Consider the following 15,082-nt stretch of genomic DNA (forward strand, 5'->3'; position numbering starts at 1 on the left):
GGCAGGACCGGTTTCAGTAATAATTATTGGGTTCAGAACTGTAAGGATGGAATTTGCTATCACCAGGCACGAACATTTCTATGAAGGATTTTGATATTTCAGACAGATGCTTCCCAGAATAACTGATGCCAAGATTAAGGAAAGCATTTTTGTTGGTCCACAAATCAAACAGGTCACCAATGACAGGCAATTTGAATAATTTCTAGTGGGACCAGAGAAAATCACATGGAAGGCATTCAAGGAAGTTGCTGAAATATTTCTCGGCATCTGCAGAGCACCAAACTACATGCAGCTGGTTGGAAGCATCCTTCAAGCATATAAAACCATGAAATTCAACATGTCACTAAAGATTCATTTTCTGCATTCCCATTTAGACTTCTTCCCTGCAAATCTTGGTGCTGTTAGTGACGAGCATGGTGAAAGGTTTCACCAGGACATTGAGGTCATGGAGAAAAGACACCAGGGTGACGGGAATCCATCAATGCTGGCGAATTATTGTTGGACAGTTAAGCGAGAAGCCTCAGACACTAAGTACAAATGAAAATCATTAATAAAACATTTTTAACTTAGTTGAACTATTGCAAAACATCAGCACCATTATGTAATTAAACACACACAGTATTCAATAAAAGTTAATTTGTTGTTTCTCCAAATTCCTACGTGATAGAAGTAGTCTGAAATTATATTTGTGTTCATCTTCAAGCAGTCTATCATAAACAAAAACAATTCTGAGGAAGCAACACTTTTGAAAAAAATTGTTGTCCAGTGATATTAAGGCAACCAAGTGAAATAGGAGAGAGTAGGAGGGTGAAATCCTGTTAAATCAGCCATGATCTTGATGAATTGCAGAGAACGCCTGAAGGCCCAAATGCAACGGCTCCTCCTGCTCCTACTCCTTACGTTCTTAAACCCATTCCATCACAGTTAGCAACCCTGCAAAAGCATATCTTATTCCTTCCAATTTTACAACGAGAAACAATTTATCTGAGCATTGCACTGTGAAACTTCAACTTCAAGGATCAACTTTATTCGCCATATACATCTACAAAAAGAAAACCTAAGCACATTTCACCTGTTTTGGCATCATTACAATGGCTGCCTGTGTCCTTTTGGACCAATTTTAAAATGCTCTTAATTGTATATAAGGCTCTGAATAATCTAGCTCCTCCATATACTTTGAAATGTCTATCCCCTTACATCCCTAATCGTAATCTTAGATCCATGAATACTGGTTTGCTTAGTGTTTCTAGAGACAAGCACATAAAAACTGGTGATGCACCCCTTTCCTCTTATGCACCAAAAATTTGGAATACTGTACCCACTGAGATACACCAGGCTAGTACTGCGGAATGTTTCAAAACACTTTGAAGAACTTACTTTTTAAAAATTTGACCTACTTATAAGATAACTGAATTCTTATTGGCATTGATTACACTTATATAGTTTGGTATATTCAATTACATTTTATTCTATATAATGTTTCTCCTTACTTATGATTTTTAATTTTGTCCCATATTTTGTGACTATATTGAGCTACGTAAAGCACTTTGAGCCTGCATCTGAATGGTTGAAAGGTGCTATATAACTGAAGTTATTAATATTATTATATGTATTAGGAATTTGCTCTGGTGAGTTGGTTAGGGTGTAACATGCACTAAAACCAACATCCAACAATGAAAAAAAATAAAGAATTAAATAAAAATAAAGTTAGAGGTTGAAATATAGACATTGGATAAAATGTGCAGAAATACAAAATAACAGCGCACACTTATGACGTAAACAGCATTGTAAAAACGGTTTAACTTGCTTCAGTGCAATGCAAGGAGAGGGGTAATAGATAATAATTTAGCATTACATGTATTTTCTCATCAGAGGTGAAATGTAAAATGGCATGAGACAGATCGATTTACTAATGTATACACAGTTATAATTAAACATTACTTGAGCTTTCTCGTGACACATCAAATGGGAAAACATAATACTGGGTGTTTTTTTAACCAATAACTAACTGGATTAAACATCACACATAAAAGTTGCTGGTGAACGCAGCAGGCCAGGCAGTATCTCTAGGAAGAGGTGCAGTCGACGTTTCAGGCCGAGACCCTTCGTCAGGACTCGTGAGGGTCTCGGCCTGAAACGTCGACTGCACCTCTTCCTAGAGATGCTGCCTGGCCTGCTGCGTTCACCAGCAACTTTGATGTGTGTTCCTTGAATTTCCAGCATCTGCAGAATTCCTGTTGTTTGTCTGGATTAAACGTAAATTTTGAATGTACCTTGCACTCTACATTGAGCCTTCACAAATCTGGCCAAGCAGAGGCATCTCAGAAGCCACAAAACTGGTGGGTACAGGTACCAGGGTTGACAGGGCTGGTGCCTATGCAACTGCAGCAACAGTAAAGAGACTGGAGTTCAAATCGCGCCATGTGGATGTGAAATTTAAATTCAATTCATAATCTGGAGTTAGGAAGAAAATAAACTAATAAGGAACAATGGTGACTGAAAACTTACTGTGTTGTTAGGGAGGGGAGGTTCACAAGTGATCTGGAGGGGAGGATACCCTCACGTAGGGAGATAGTTCAATAGTGCATCGGTAGTTAGCGCGGGCTACCTCGGAGCATGCGCTGTTTGAATGCACGAACGGTTCCAAGGGCGTTTGGTTTGTTTCGGAGCATGCGCGGCGCCGGCCGTCGGGCGTGGAAGGCCTTGGAGCATGCGTAGTCTCGGGAGCTGGTGTCTCGGGGTCTGGTGTCAGGCTCACCACCCGCTTCGCCCTCCAGCTTCCAGCCTCCCGGTGGCGGAGGCGGCTCGGGTTTCCGCTTCCCGCTTCCCTGTCATATTTAGTGAGCGGTACCAGCACGTTTCCTCGGTTCCTTTATTTGCTCCGCAGCATGGGGAGGCGAAAGAACAGACCTAGAGACCGTGAAAACACCGACCGCAAGCCTGTAGGTATTAAAGTGGTCGGGCGCGGCCCCATCACTCTGTGCCCGGAAATGACCCTCAAAACCGGCTCTGCCAGCAAGCCACAGGCTGTAGTATATTAATGTTTTGTTGGGTTTCCGGCACCTTTCAGATGGGCCACACCAATTAATCTAAAATCTGATTTGCTTTCATTGATGGTTTCACGCTCTCTCGCAGGCCTCTTCTAGTTTTGAATCCACGTTGCCGATGCTTACCTTGTGTTCTAGTTTCTCTCCGGCCACAACTGGAATCGTCCCAAATCTCAGAAAGTAGGGTTGGGGAACGTGGGGACGTAATTTCTGGGACAAAGTGTTTGGATTCAGAGATAGTGGTTTGAATTGTCCCGTTACAAGAGAGCATGTGCTTGGCCCAAGCCTTTTTTCCTCCCCACAGGGCGTGTGTACGGGCATCCTTAGCCACAGGGGAGGTACCGAAAGACGGGAGGGTAGACAATGTGGTTCATTTATTTAAGAAAGGCGTAAGGACACGGGCTAGGAAGCTATAGATCGGTTTGCCGAATGTCGGCGGTGGGAACTTTACTACAGAGGATGGATTCTGAGAGACGGGATCTACCAACATTTTGGAAAAGCAACGACCAGCATGGCTTTGTGCATGGGAAATCGTGCCTCTCAAATTTGACTTTTTTTCAAAGATTGGTGAGGGCAGATATTACCCACGTGGATTTTTAGCAAGGCCTTTGACAAGATCCTCCTGCATGAAAGGTTAGATCACAGGAAATCTAGGATGAGCTGGCCAACTGGGTATATAATTTTATGATGTATACTATTGATGTTAAATCTGATTCTGAATTGGCTTGGTTGGTGGTGGAGAGTTGTTTTTCAGATTGCAGGCCAGTGAAGAGCGGTGTGCTGTAAAGATCAGTGATGGGTGCATTGTTTGACATCTGAGTATATAACTGGCATGGGTAATAAGTGTGTGGGTGCCACCACAATTGGTGGTATAGTGGGCAATGAAATAGGTTGGAGACTGCAGGTGCTGGACTCAAGGTGTTGGTGGAGCTCAACAGGTCAAGCAACATTTATGGAGAGAAAGAACAATCAGTGTTTCTGGAGGCTTCAGTCCAAATAAAGTGTCTCAATTGGAAACAGGATAGATAAAATGAATGGTCAAAACTCTGCCCTTCCCCCCTCCCCCCCCCCATTAGGGGAGTCTTAAAACTACAAGGCATCAGTATAAGGTGAGAAGGGGACCTGAGGGGGAAAGTTTTTCTACACATGGTGGGGGGCATGTGCAACAAGCTACTAGAGCTGGGGTTCCCTACATTTTTTATGCCATGGACCTTTGCCATTAACCGAGGGGTCTATGGACCCCAGGTTGGGATTTGCCATTTGAAATCTCTCCCCTCTCACCTTGACCCTATATACACTAATTTTTGCTTTGCTTTGCTTTCCTTTCCTTTCCCTGCGGAAAAATATTGGGTGTATTTGCTCTATCTATGCCCTCCTGTCTTCTTTGCAATCTTTCTAGCTTAATGACCTCTTATCTATAATGCGGTAACCAAAACTATGCACGCAACTCCCAGTGCAGCCTTGCAAATGTGGAGGTGGATGCATTTACAATTTTTAAAAAATTCTGGTAATTTGGATCAAAATAAAGCAAGAAGTGTAGTGGAATACACTTCAAGTTTAAGATGGCGCTATTGAAGTTGTGCAACAACTTTCTGGTAATCTGGTATTTATACTAGTCAAGAAATATGACTACAGACATTACTAATAACACCTTTTCTGAAGTAAATTGTGGTCAAATATCACTGCAAACAATCAAGAAGCAAGCAGAGGCGAAGCTGATTTGAAGGATGAGTCGTACTGATGTATCGCAAAGCTGGAATGCAACGTTTTCTAGATGCATTCACAGATGGAGTTGGTGTTGCTGCCGGAGTGAAGGATTTGGAGAGGAGTCAATGGGGAAGAGTTTCGATGCCTGTCTGCCTAACCCGGATGCAAGTTTGGATCGCATTAAGCATCAAGCTGATTTGGTGAGATTGAGAACGGCTTCTGGCTCTGCCGTCTGTGTGTTTCGCTGCACCAGGGCCAGATCCTAGAGCGAGGTACTACTCCGTGCTTGGACAATTTAAGTGTCGGCCCAGATAGACTGGAAGGCCCGAGTGCAGAGGGGAGGGTCAGGCTGATGTCACTTGTTCTCCCGTGATGTTCATTCCTCTCTCCGGTGGCTGTCATTTCTACAAGTTTTGCAGCATTTTTGCCTGCTAATATTATGAACTTGAGATCGAGGCTTGTGCATTCTGCTCTGGTTGCTCCAGAGAGCAGATCTAAGACTCAGTCTGGTTCAGAACGCTGTCTGATTCTATTGTTGTGTCATGATGTGTGTTATTTTTCCTCTTTCTCTGCACAGTGGGTATGGTCTTTTTTTAAATTGGGTTCTTTGGGTGTATAATTTATACATTCTTTGATAATAAATGTACTTTGGAAATGGGCCAAATGGGACTGGTTCAGATAGAGAACTTAATCAGCATGGCTGAAGGGCCTGTTTCCATAATTCATGGCTGTATGACTGTATGTGTACAATATATTGATTGTCCATTGTGCCATGCAAAGGAACCTTTACATCATAATTACGGTGAAGATTGGAGTATTTGTTCTGTAGTTGAAAGTACAATGTTCCTGCCATAAGTTGTATAATCCTTTGTATTTTACAGGGTTGGGGAGCTGGCTACCAAGAAATTATTAAAGAAAATAAACTCTATGAAGAATATTACCAAGGGCAAAAGATTGTTCCTGAGGGGGAGTGGGATCAGTTTATGGCAACCATGAGAGCGCCTTTGCCAGCTACTTTTCGGATAACTGGATACAAGAGGTAATTGAATTAGAAGATAAGTTTATTTTTCTATTGTGATTGCAATAATACTGTTAATGTGTACTGTTATGAAACTAAGCTAAATAACAATGTTTGTGTTCTTTGCAGCCTGTTTTATCTGAAAAGCAGAACATTTACTTTTGTGTTGGCCTCTGTCCAAAACAAAAGTACAGCAGATGCTGAAATTCTGAAATAAAAACAAAATGTTGGCAGTGTTCAGCAGGCCAGACAGTACCTGTCAAATATGATGCAGAATTAACGTTTCCTTGACTTGAAATGTTAGTTCAGCTGATTTACATAAATGCATATGGAAATCATTTCATTTTGTATCCCTTTGTAATTAGAGCTTTGACTTGCTGACTGACAGGCCACAGTCAGTAGGAATTGGCAATGTTGCATCCAGAGATAATATTGTCATCTTCACAAGTCAAGAATAAGGTGAAGTTCTTGTGAGGAAACTGCTGCATATACAAGGGGTACCCTTCTAGTAAACTTGACAGGGTTCATTACAGCAGGCCACAGTCATTTTTGTCTTTTGACCTTATTGGGTGATTTATTAGTTCAGGTTTGACCAACTGCATAATGCCCCAGGCACCCTTCATGAACTCAGGTCAGAAAGTTATCCATTCCAAGGAGAGGTTGCGAGATGTCTCCCATTCTCATAGATGAGAACCAAGCCACACTTCAGCTGGTCTGGATTTGGATAGAGTCATTTCCTGTCCCCCAGCCTTGTGTGCACATCTCTGAAAATACTGGTCAGTGGTATGTTGCCTTTTTGGACAATAGTTTTGTTTATACATATTAGATCAGCTCCAGTATCTAATAAGAAATCAGTACATTCATTTTCAATCAGTCGGGTAAACAAAGACTGTTTTTCACTTGATTAGGGTGAACGAGCTGCAGAGGAGTTTGTCATTTTTAAAGTTTTGAAATGACGTTATTTATGTCAAAGCGTTGCCTTTGTTGATCAGTAGTCATTTGCTGAAACAGTGCCATCAGGCCAGGGTCTTCCAACATTGGTGGAGTGAATGGTTCAGCTTATGGTTGAGCCTGTCTCTGTTGACCACCTTGTTTTTTTGGCCCAACAACTTTTATCCAATGTAGCATTTTATCACAACGGTGACGCGCTCCTTTAGGGATTTGGTCTTGCTTTTTTCATTGGTCAGCAGGAGTTCACCATTTCTGCTCTTAGTCAAACTTCCATCTATTTAATGATACTCACTATTAATAATATTCAATAATTGGCTGTATAAGGTGTTGGGTTCATTCTAATTTGATTTTGTTAACCTGACCATTCTGGCAACATTTGGTTTTAGGCCATCCGTGAAGGTTGACTTCAGTGAATTATAGTCAAATTCCACTATTAACTTCAGTTAATGTTCACACTGTTGAGTAGTTCAACCATGCTATCCTGTAGCATTCCTCCTCATATTCAGAGACATCCTTGGAATTCCTTTGCTCGCAACCGATTACCTTTTCCCAATCTGTTAGTGTTGGACCGGAAAGTTCAGTCCAGCTATCAAACTTTTTTTAGAATGTGGAATCTCTTTGAACCATGTATTAATTTCCTTGGCTTCAGCAAGTTGATGGGAAAGCACTTACCTTCTTTCTTAGGATCCACTGCCATTCCTGCACAGCTTCACTTGGTCTTCATTGGAGCTAGTCAAGGCATGGCTGCCAATCCTTTGACTTACTGGAGGTCACTGTCATGTCGGTGTCACATCCATTTTGTAATTCCTCGAAGTTCGGATAGAGGCATTGCTTTGGATTATTGCCTGGTGTAGGGCATATATCTCAGGGGTGGGATGGGATTGGTGAATCAGTGATAGGACCCTGTTCTGCCCGTTTGTACTGTTCGTCTCTTAGCTTCATATAGTTCACTTCGATTCTTACACACTTCTGCCTTTGTTTTCTCAAGTTTTCAGCTAATGCACAGATTTACTCTTTAAGATTTTCTACTGTCTCTGTCACACTGACTTCGTAATTTGTCACCATTCTCCTAGTCATTTTTCACTTGTTCAGCTGTCGCTCATCTATATTTTTCACAATCCATATCATCCTGAGTTTGTAACTGAACATGTTCTCTTTTCATTTTGATACAAACTGCTAGGCTCCATCCATTTTTCTCCCATCCCTCAGCATCCTTTGGATCTCATTCCATGCCCTTTTAGTGTTGCTCTGCAGCCATACTCAACGTTATTGTATTTCATTGTGATTCCTTCACCCATCTTGTCCAGTTGGAATACTTGGTTTAGTTAAAGAGACTGAAATCAACATTAGACCATATGTTCATAAAATGGAGGAGCAGAATTAGGTCATTTGATCCATCACGTCTGCTCCGCCATTTCATCAAGGCTGATCCATTTCCCCTCTCAGCTCCAATCTCCTGCCTTCTATCCGTATCCCTTCTTGTCCTGAACAATCAAGAATCTGTCAGCCTCTACCTTAGATATACCTGATGACTTTGGCCTCCACAGCCGCCTATGACAATGAATTCCATAGATTCACCACTCTCTGGCTAAAGAAATTCATCCTCATCTCTATTCTAAAAGGACATCCCTCTATTCTGAGGCTGTGTCCACTGGTCCTGGACCATAGGAAATATCCTCTGCACATCCACTCTATCGAGGCCTTTCAACATTCGATTGGTTTCAACTAGGTCACCCCTCAATGTTCTGAAATCCAGTGTGTAGAGGCTTAGAGCCATCAAATGGTCTTCATGTGACAAGCCATTCAATCCTGGAATCATCTTCTTGAACCTCCTTTGAACCCTCATCAGTGTCAGTACAACCCTTCTGAGATAAGGGGCCCAAAACTGCTCACCATACTCCCATGGTCTCACCAGTGGTTGGCTAGACCACAGGTCAAGAATTGCATACCGTTCTGACTACTATCTGATAGGAAAGCGATTGAAAGCCTCCAGAAATAATTTGAGAACGTTCCCAGGGCTGTAAGCTTTTAACTTGTGAGGAAAGACTGGACAGGCTAGGATTGTTTTCTTTGAACACAGACCAAATTATTTGAGGCATGTACATTTGAAATGACATAGAGTAAGTATGAATGACATGTTTCTTTTAGCAGAGTCTGATAAAGGAAATAGTCTGATGGTGTGGACTAATTGCAGTTCCTAGAAGGGTTAGTGGGGAGGTGCAGAATTTTTTTCAGCCTGTGGGATTGGAACTGCTATCTTAAAAATTTAGTAGACTGAGAAAACCACCTCCGCAGTTTTGACAAGTACATTGATATCTAATTGAGAACAGTAGCTGTATGGCTACAAGCACAATGCTAAAAAATGTGATAAAGTTGGGACCACGTTATTGACCAGTGCAGAAGTAAGAGACTGAATTGAGGTGTCATATATTTTGTGAGATTCTATGAGAACAGCCAAGGTAATAGTAAGTATTAAGTTATTTTTCTTCTTAAAGTTTGATATTGCCCAACAAGATTGTCAGCATGAATACTACTAACCTAAGTCCATGGGCTATATTATCTTAAATTAGTTTATTTAAATAGTTGTTAGGTATTGACATTATTTAAATTGAATATGTAAATTCCGTGCCAAATGAATGCGGATTGATACGAGACAACAAAGTATGATGATAGTGTTATAGATGGAAGCTTACATGAAATGCAAATGGCATGCTGACTCAGTCAGCATGTGAAGTAGGCTGTTTCCAGGTCCTGGATCAATATACCTTTGGTCTGCTCTACAATAAATTGGCCTTTCTTTTAGTATAACTTGTATATAAATGCATTCAAAATTGAAGTTCTTTCCCAAAAGAGTTGTTTTCTTTAATTTAAAATGTATTTCCATAGGTTATTGAGCAAGATTTTATTTTGTGGTACTTCCTGCAACGTTTGTGTCATTTATTTTTAGAAGACCGCAAGACATAGGAGCAGAATTAGGCCATTCTGCCATTCCATCATGTCTAATTTATTATCCTTCTCAGCATCATTTTCCTGCCTTCTCCCCATAACTTCTGATGCCCTGACTAATCAGGAACCTATCAACTTCTGTCTCAAACATACCCAATGACTTGGCCTGCACAACCATCTGTGACAGTTAATTCCACAGATTCACTACCCACAGCTAAAGAAATTCCCACTTATTTCTGTTCTAAATGGACATCCATCTATACCGAGGCCGCCTCCTCTGGTCCCAGACGACCTCCACCCTAAGAAACATCATCTCCGCATCCACTCTATCTAGGACTTTTAATATTCAATAGATTTCAATGAGAATCCAGCAAGTACAGGCTCAGAATCATCAAGTGTTCCTCATCTGTTAACCCTTTGACTCCTGGGATCATTCTCATAAACCACCTCTGGACTCTCTTCAATGCCAGCACATCCTTTCTTAAATAAGGGACCCAAAACTGCTCAAGATACTCCAAGCACAGTCTGATTGATGCCTTATAAAGTCTCAGCAGTACATCATTACTTCTATATTCTAAAAAAGTTGTTATTTTTATTATGTGTTTCTAAGTATCTCAACCTCATCTTGATGATCTCCAACACTTTCCAACCATTGAAGTCAGGCTGACTGGCCTATAATTTCCTTTCTTCTGCCCCTCCCTCCCTTCCTAAAGAGTGGAGTGATGTTTGCAATTTTCCAGTCCTAAGTAAGAAGGAAGAAAACAGGTGAGCTGCTGGGATCCGAAACAAAAACAGAATTATTGGAAGAATTCAGCCAGTCAAACATCATTTGAAATGAGAAAGCAGTTCACAGTTAAGGTTGAAGACCCTTTATCAGAATCGCAAGTTTCTGACAGAGAAGGAACTTTATTTTCTTGCATAAAATGTTGTAACTTTTTTTTTCCCTCTTTCTCTTTAAAGTCATGCAGAAGAAATCTTGCATTGTCTAAAAAACAAATACTTTCAAGAACTACAAGATTTAGAGGTGGAAGGACAAAGGATTGAAGCTCCACAGCCCTTGAGCTGGTAAGAAATGTTCAACAATATTAGTGCTGCTGAAGTTATCCACGTAAGAAGACTTGTAAAAATGATTTTTTCCATGCAGGTATCCAAGTGAATTGGCTTGGCAAATTAACATTAGCAGGAAGATGCTGAGGAAGTCACCAGTCTTGGAGAAGTTCCATCAATTCCTTATTAGTGAGACTGAGTCTGTAAGTATTCCGGAATGTTTCACTTTAAAAGACAGCCTGCTAAGATGATAAGGGAACATCGCAAGTGTGCAAGGGAATGATGTTATGTAATTTGGTTACAAGAGTTGCAAAGATCTCAAGCACACTCCTGAAAAAGTTAGATTACAAAGTAAGTAAAAAGATTTGAAAGCAGCTGTTACTGTGCTCAGATACACATCACAGAGCATTGACTTGTTACAGCAATTCTGGTTCTGGAAACTGAACAATCACCCCTCCCATCCCTTCCCTGACCACGTCTTAGTTCAGAGTGAGTCAATAAGTTATGAAACTCAGTGGTTTAGCCTGGCCAGTGTGGTGAGTGTCAAGGACTGGCAGCAGCAATTCTGTGTGTTGCTGAATCTTCTGATCCTGTATCCTGATGGATGTGACAGAAGCTTCTGACTCCCCCTCTCTGTTCGGCTGCATATCCCTCCCTGGCCCAGAGATTTCTCGATGTTGAAAGAAGCTCATGATAATGATGACCATTTCATGCTTTGGAAGTGTTGGCAAAGGGCTGACCCTCAGCTAACTTGCCACAATTTCAGTGTAACTGAACCACTAAGGTAACGTACAGTGGCTATCTGCTAAGGATGATTGGACAAGCTGGGGCAAATGATGTAGCTACGTATTGCCATCTTGGGGTCTAAAGGTTGCACCCTTGCTAGCACCATGACTAAGGCTATTGTTGCAGACTGGCTGCATGTGATACAAACACGGACAGAATGCGTGGAAGAGTAGTTGTTGCTAGTTTGTGCTTATGCTTATTTTCATTTCTGAGAACGTGCCCTGGGTGCTAAGTGTGATAACAGTACATACATCTGAAGAGGAGGAAATGGCAGGGTTATAAAAAGAAACGCAGGTGGAGGGCCATGTTGAGTGATTATTTTAAAGAACTGGCATGTAGTTTCCTATTGTGATTTTTATGACATTGCAAATTTAAGTATGCATGGATTGAAGTTCAAGATGTCTACATTCTATCTAAAGTAGAATACTTTAAAATACTTAGGTTCTTTATCCTCTGGATACTGTACCACTTCTCATATTATGGTGTTGTACTGTCTTGAGGTTGTCCCATGTTTTCATAGAATTGTCCCTTTTCCCCAGGGAAATATCAGTCGTCAAGAAGCTGTCAGCATGATCCCTCCATTGCTTCTCGATGTCAAGCCTCATCACAAGGTACGTGGGATTGAGTTGTAGAGCTCAGAAACTGGCTGGCCCAGTCTATCTGTGCTGACCATCACACACCCATTCCATCTAGTATCCTGTTTTTCATTCTTTTGAATCTCTTGGCTACCATTTTTAAGCACAAATTGTGATAAAGCCAATTAACCTACTGATTAGAATGCTTTTGGAATTTGGGTGGAAAATGAAAGACCCTGACCATACTTGGGGCTTTGGAGGTATGTGGCAACAGTTCTAACCATAGCAATGTTGTGTAGAGTCATAGCAAAGAACAGCACAAAAACAGGCCAACTGCCTACTCCCATCGACCTGCACTGGGACCATAGCCCTCTGTACCCCTACCATCTATGTACCTATCCAAACGTTTCTTAAACGTTGAAGTTGAGCTCTCATACACCACTAATGCTGGCAGCTCATTCCATACTCTCACGACCTTCTAAGTGAAGAAATTTCCCCTCATGTTCCCCTTAAACTTTTCACTTTTCACCCTTAATCCATAACCTCAGGTTGTAGTCCCACCCAACCTCAGTGGGGGAAAAAACTTGCTTATATTTACACTATCTATAGAAACATAGAAAATAGGTGCAGGAGTAGGCCATTCGACCCTTCGAGCCTGCACCGCCATTTATTATGATCATGGCTGATCATCCAACTCAGAACCCAGCCTTCCCTCCATACCCCCTGACCCCTGTAGCCACAAGGGCCATATCTAACTTCCTTTTAAACATAGCTAATGAACTGGCCTCAACAGTTTGCTGTGGCAGAGAATTCCACAGATTCACCACTCTCTGTGTGAAGAAGTTTTTCCTAACCTCGGTCCTAAAAGGCTTCCCCTCTATCCTCAAACTGTGACCCCTTGTTCTAGACCTCCCCAACATCGGGAACAATCTTCCCGCATCTAGCCTGTCCAATCCCTTTAGGATCTTATACGTTTCAATCAGATCCCCCCTCAATCTTCTAAATTCCAACGAGTACAAGCCCAGTTCATCCAGTCTTTCTTCATATGAAAGACCTGCCATCCCAGGAATCAATCTGGTGAACCTTCTTTGTACTCCCTCTATGGCAAAGATGTCTTTCCTCAGATTAGGGGACCAAAACTGCACACAATACTCCAGGTGTGGTCTCACCAAGGCCTTGTACAACTGCAGTAGTACCTCCCTGCTCCTGTACTCGAATCCTCTCGCTATAAATGCCAGCATACCGTTCGCCTTTTTCACCGCCTGCTGTACCTGCATGCCCACTTTCAATGACTGGTGTATAATGACACCCAGGTCTCGTTGCACCTCCCCTTTTCCTAATCGGCCACCATTCAGATAATAATCTGTTTTCCTATTTTTGCCACCAAAGTGGATAACTTCACATTTATCCACATTAAATTGCATCTGCCATGAGTTTGCCCACTCACCCAACCTATCCAAGTCACCCTGCATCCTCTTAGCATCCTCCTCACAGCTAACACTGCCACCCAGCTTTGTGTCATCCGCAAACTTGGAGATGCTGCATTTAATTCCCTCATCCAAGTCATTAATATATATTGTAAACAACTGGGGTCCCAGCACTGAGCCTTGCGGTACCCCACTAGTCACCGCCTGCCATTCTGAAAAGGTCCCATTTATTCCCACTCTTTGCTTCCTGTCTGCTAACCAATTCTCCACCCACACCAATACCTTACCCCCAATACCGTGTGCTTTAAGTTTGCACACTAATCTCCTGTGTGGGACCTTGTCAAAAGCCTTTTGAAAATCCAAATATACCACATCCACTGGTTCTCCCCTATCCACTCTACTAGTTACATCCTCAAAAAATTCTATGAGATTCGTCAGACATGATTTTCCTTTCACAAATCCATGCTGACTTTGTCCGATCATTTCACCGCTTTCCAAATGTGCTGTTATCACATCCTTGATAACTGACTCCAGCAGTTTCCCCACCACTGACGTTAGGCTAACCGGCCTATAATTCCCCGGTTTCTCTCTCCCTCCTTTTTTAAAAAGTGGGGTTACATTAGCCACCCTCCAATCCTCAGGAACTAGTCCAGAATCTAACGAGTTTTGAAAAATTATCACTAATGCATCCACTATTTCTTGGGCCACTTCCTTAAGCACTCTGGGATGCAGACCATCTGGCCCTGGGGATTTATCTGCCTTCAATCCCTTCAATTTACCTAACACCACTTCCCTACTAACATGTATTTCGCTCAGTTCCTCCATCTCACTGGACCCTCTGTCCCTTACTATTTCTGGAAGATTATTTATGTCCTCCTTAGTGAAGACAGAACCAAAGTAATTATTCAATTGGTCTGCCATGTCCTTGCTCCCCATAATCAATTCACCTGTTTCTGTTTGCAGGGGACCTACATTTGTCTTTATCAGTCTTTTCCTTTTTACATATCTATAAAAGCTTTTACAGTCCGTTTTTATGTTCTCTGCCAGTTTTCTCTCATAATCTTTTTTCCCCTTCCTAATTAAGCCCTTTGTCCTCCTCTGCTGAACTCTGAATTTCTCCCAGTCCTCAGGTGAGCCACTTTCTCTGGCTAATTTGTATGCTACTTCTTTGGAATTGATACTATCCCTAATTTCTCTTGTCAGCCACGGGTGCACTACCTTCCTTGATTTATTCTTTTGCCAAACTGGGATGAACAATTGTTGTAGTTCATCCATGCAACCTTTAAATGCCTGCCATTGCATATCCACCGTCAATCCTTGAAGTGTCATTTGCCAGTCTATCTTAGCTAATTCACGTCTCATACCTTCAAAGTTACCCCTCTTTAAGTTCAGAACCTTTGTTTCTGAATTAACTACGTCACTCTCCATGTTAATGAAGAATTCCACCATATTATATACCCTTCATAATTTTGTATATTTCTATCAAATGCCCTCTCAATCTTCTACATTCCAAGGAATAAAGTCCTAACCTATGCAATCTTTCCTTTTAACTCAGGACCTTCAGTAAACATCCTTGTA

At 41.7% G+C, this 15,082-nt stretch overlaps 1 protein-coding gene across 3 annotated transcripts in view; it reads left to right on the plus strand.

The window, feature by feature from the left end:
• Positions 1 to 2,083: 2,083 nt before the first annotated feature.
• The window catches only part of nsun2 (NOP2/Sun RNA methyltransferase 2), a 35,137-nt gene continuing 22,138 nt past the window's right edge, over positions 2,084 to 15,082 (plus strand). The window contains exons 1-5 of one of the 3 annotated variants that reach the window (XM_063069593.1): positions 2,084 to 2,339; positions 5,636 to 5,793; positions 10,630 to 10,734; positions 10,814 to 10,919; positions 12,042 to 12,113. In XM_063069593.1, the coding sequence (XP_062925663.1) occupies positions 2,268 to 2,339; positions 5,636 to 5,793; positions 10,630 to 10,734; positions 10,814 to 10,919; positions 12,042 to 12,113 (513 nt within the window). In that variant the 5' untranslated portion in view covers positions 2,084 to 2,267. Of the gene's footprint in view, positions 2,340 to 2,685; positions 2,943 to 4,208; positions 4,955 to 5,635; positions 5,794 to 10,629; positions 10,735 to 10,813; positions 10,920 to 12,041; positions 12,114 to 15,082 lie in introns of those variants that run through there. The other 2 variants (XM_063069594.1, XM_063069592.1) reach the window with 2 other exon arrangements.

The sequence above is a fragment of the Mobula hypostoma genome, chromosome 17 (assembly GCF_963921235.1).
Source record: "Mobula hypostoma chromosome 17, sMobHyp1.1, whole genome shotgun sequence".
In the NCBI taxonomy this organism is placed as follows: Eukaryota; Metazoa; Chordata; class Chondrichthyes; order Myliobatiformes; family Myliobatidae; genus Mobula; species Mobula hypostoma.